The 3,237-nt window shown below is 45.9% G+C and overlaps 1 protein-coding gene across 2 annotated transcripts; it reads left to right on the forward strand.

The window, feature by feature from the left end:
- Window positions 1-392: 392 nt before the first annotated feature.
- LOC100273628 (uncharacterized) lies at window positions 393-1,769 on the forward strand. Of its 2 annotated transcripts, none has more exons than XM_008678610.2 (2): window positions 393-798; window positions 903-1,769. In XM_008678610.2, the coding sequence occupies exons 1-2, from the start codon at window positions 654-656 to the stop codon at window positions 1,544-1,546; spliced, it is 789 nt and encodes a 262-aa protein (XP_008676832.1). In that variant the 5' UTR covers window positions 393-653; the 3' UTR covers window positions 1,547-1,769.
- The last annotated feature ends 1,468 nt before the right edge of the window (window positions 1,770-3,237 follow it).

Consider the following 3,237-nt stretch of genomic DNA (forward strand, 5'->3'; position numbering starts at 1 on the left):
TAGGAAATGTTTTAGTCTCTAGTCTTTAAAGGGGTGACTAAAAGGAACTAAACTATGTTAATTTCATATTTTGCACATCATTTATTTCAGTTGCACTAATTGCAGAAAAATATTAAAGGATATTTTGGTCTTTTTATGATTTATTTAATGTAATCTAAATACTTTTGGTCCTAGAACCGAATAGGAGTCATCTAATTAAACATTAGTTCATATACTAAAGGAACCAAATATGAAAAATATTGTTCGACATTATCTTTTGACTACCGCTTATCAACGACGCGGAGCAGGGGTCCTCTCTCAAACACCCGAACCGAACAGGAGCAAGCATCCCATGCAAAGGCGCTTTTTTTTTCAATTATGAATTGAAGTTTCGCCTGCCGCATATATTCTGGCTCATCAAAACCTGCGTACACACCGAAGCAAGGACCACGCGCGCTTTACGTTTCTTTTGGTAGCTGAGATGCTCCTTCTGTCCGTCAATGCATTGCATTGCATGGCTAGAAGCGTTATATCTAGGAGGCAAAAGCAGGAGGAGACTGGTGGGAGGGGAGTAGACCATCGCCTATTCGATTCTCACTACTTGTCCATGCTGCTTAAAAGAATCCCTCTGGTCCTGATTAATTAGAAGCTGTAGTTGTCCTTGACTTGCAACCATGTATCCACAGATGGTATATCATGCAGATGTTCGGGCGAGGGAGAAGGAGTTGGCGGCGGCGGAGACGGAGACGGAGACCATGGGCTGCTGCTCCTGCGCTCCCTTGGGCAGGATGATATCCAGATGTATCATCAAACGCAACGGTACGCCCATGTTTTTCTTTTATTTATCTATCTATCCACTCTATATATTGGACTTGAAGCTAGTTCATCCTATCTTAATTGGCCGTCTCGTCCTAGCACAGTAGGAAGAGAACGGCGCATGAGGTACGACGAGAGGACGGGAATGGACTATGCCATGGCGTACGCTCCCCCGCAGACATGCTACGTGCGCCCAACAGACGCGCGCACCGTCACCTTGGCCACCACCAACGCCCACGCCGACCATCCGGATCCACACCCACAGCGAGCGCACGCAGCGACGACCATGCCGCTTGAACCGGCGGGCGGCGCCCCTGCCCAACGCGCCGGCATGCAGCCACCGCGCAAGCCCAAGAAGAAGAAGAAGAAGAAACAAGTCCGGTTCACGCCTCCAGGGCCACCGGTGCCCGCGCGCGGTGACGACGCCGCGGCGGCGCATGACACCGCCACGGCGGCAAGCGGCGGCGGCGCCTACCACCACGGCCCGCCGCCTGATCCGTCGTCCTACTCCCCCGCGCCACCGCCGGCATCACACGGGTACGGGTACGGGTACGGGCAGTACGCGCCGTCGCCGCTCCCGCGGTGGGAGATGCTGGGCACGCCGAGGCGGCACGAGTACTTCTCCAGCGAGTACCGCTGGTACTACCCGACGCCGGTGCGCGAGGGCATCTACAGCTTCGCCACCGACGCCAACGGCCGCCTCACCACCATCTTCAGCGAGGAGAACCCCAATGCCTGCACCATCGTCTGAAACCTTATGATCCCGCGCGCGTGCTCACTTGTCACATCATCATCATCATCATCGACCAGAATAAAAATGCATGGTCTTCTTTTTTTTTCTTACTAATGTAAAATTGTAGTTAATTATGTCAAGGAATATGGTTCTTGCAGGCCTGCGTAAGTATGGATTATATAGTTCGAATCTCTGGTATGCTTAGGCTTTAATTTTATAGGAGAATATCATCTTAATTTGACTCGTGCGCGTTGCCTTTCCGTGAGAGTAAGTTGGTGCGGGAATGGAGATTTATAAAAAGGACTAACGGTACATAAATTATTTTAATAAATGTTATTACACAATAATTATATGAAATAAATAACATATATATTATTATTGATCTCAATATCTCATAAATTCACTGTTAATAATTAATACAGAACTAAACTGATACGAATAAAATTATAATATAATATGAATATCATAAAAACAAAGAAGTGGTGGAATTGAGATGGATTCTCCGGGCACCAAGTTGGAGCAAACTGCAAAGCAGAAAAAAACCCTTCTCAAGCAAGGCGAGACGATCCATGGTGAGGGTGTCACCTGGACAGCACCGCAGTCAAGCAGGATCTTGCGGATATGGAGGGGGACGCAATCTTCGTGGTGCAGACGAACTCGTGCCCTGAGAAAAAAATGTAATTATAAGTTTAATATTTATAGTTAAGACTCTAGAAAATGTGTAAGACACTAAAAAAATGTACTTATCTATGTCAAATCCACATACACACGAAGTAAACAGGGTGCAAGATATTTTATTAGCTATGCTGACATAGTGTGATCAAATCCACCAAACACGATGGGCCAAACATGCATCTAATATTTAACAATATTTTTATTTTATTTTGACAGCTAAGCAAACACCATAGAACGGGATCCAGATCTAACCGAAAACAGCAACAATGAGAAACACTAAATCCAGTGTCCTTGCTATTTAGGACAAGTAACCAGGACCAAACATATAAGTATATAAGACTGCTTTCGACGGTTCCCGCCGACCTTCCCCTCCCCTACCTCTGTAGTAATTTAGGGTGACGCGTGAGCTGCAACGGCGCACGCTAAACGGACCCTACCTGGTACAGTGCAAGGGGGCAACCTTCTCTCTCCACAGATCTGGGGGCAGTCGTCGTTTTCCTCTTGCACTGTTCGCCGTTGTTTTGTGTGCACTTGAGTGTTTCTTAGTTGGTAAAAAATAAAAATAGATGATGAATAGATATGAAAAATGATATTTTATGATTATAGTGGGGTATAGGGGAAGGATATAGGGGGACCGCTGTAGAGCGTGGAGATATAGGGGGGAAGAGAACGCTGACGTGACACGTGAGTGGGATATAGGAGGGAAGAAATTTAGGGGAACCGCTGAACACAGTCTAACAACAGCCAAATCCAGCTACACAAATGAACATAATTTGGTATAATCAATCCCAATAAACAGGTCCTGTCTAAAAGAGACCTAAAGAAAGAACCAACAGTAGCAAGATAGTATCAGATGTAACACTGTCTCATACAAATGAACATAATTTGGTACAATGCACACGCCCATGCAATTCTCAACTTCGTAATAGCTAGAGTAAGAAGCACACAAGTTCTGACAAATACAGATACAACAAGAAATGAGGCAAAGGCACCAAATGGTTATAGGTGGTTAGTTCATGGAAACACTTACCACG

The sequence above is a fragment of the Zea mays genome, chromosome 4, assembly GCF_902167145.1.
Source record: "Zea mays cultivar B73 chromosome 4, Zm-B73-REFERENCE-NAM-5.0, whole genome shotgun sequence".
Classification (NCBI taxonomy): domain Eukaryota; kingdom Viridiplantae; phylum Streptophyta; class Magnoliopsida; order Poales; family Poaceae; genus Zea; species Zea mays.

Coding starts and splice junctions, on each gene's coding strand:
- LOC100273628 (XM_008678610.2), top strand. CDS start 654: ATGTATCCACAGATGGTATATCATGCAGATGTTCGGGCGAGGGAGAAG. Junction 799..902: donor ATGTATCATCAAACGCAACG/GTACGCCCATGT, acceptor CTAGCACAGTAG/GAAGAGAACGGCGCATGAGG.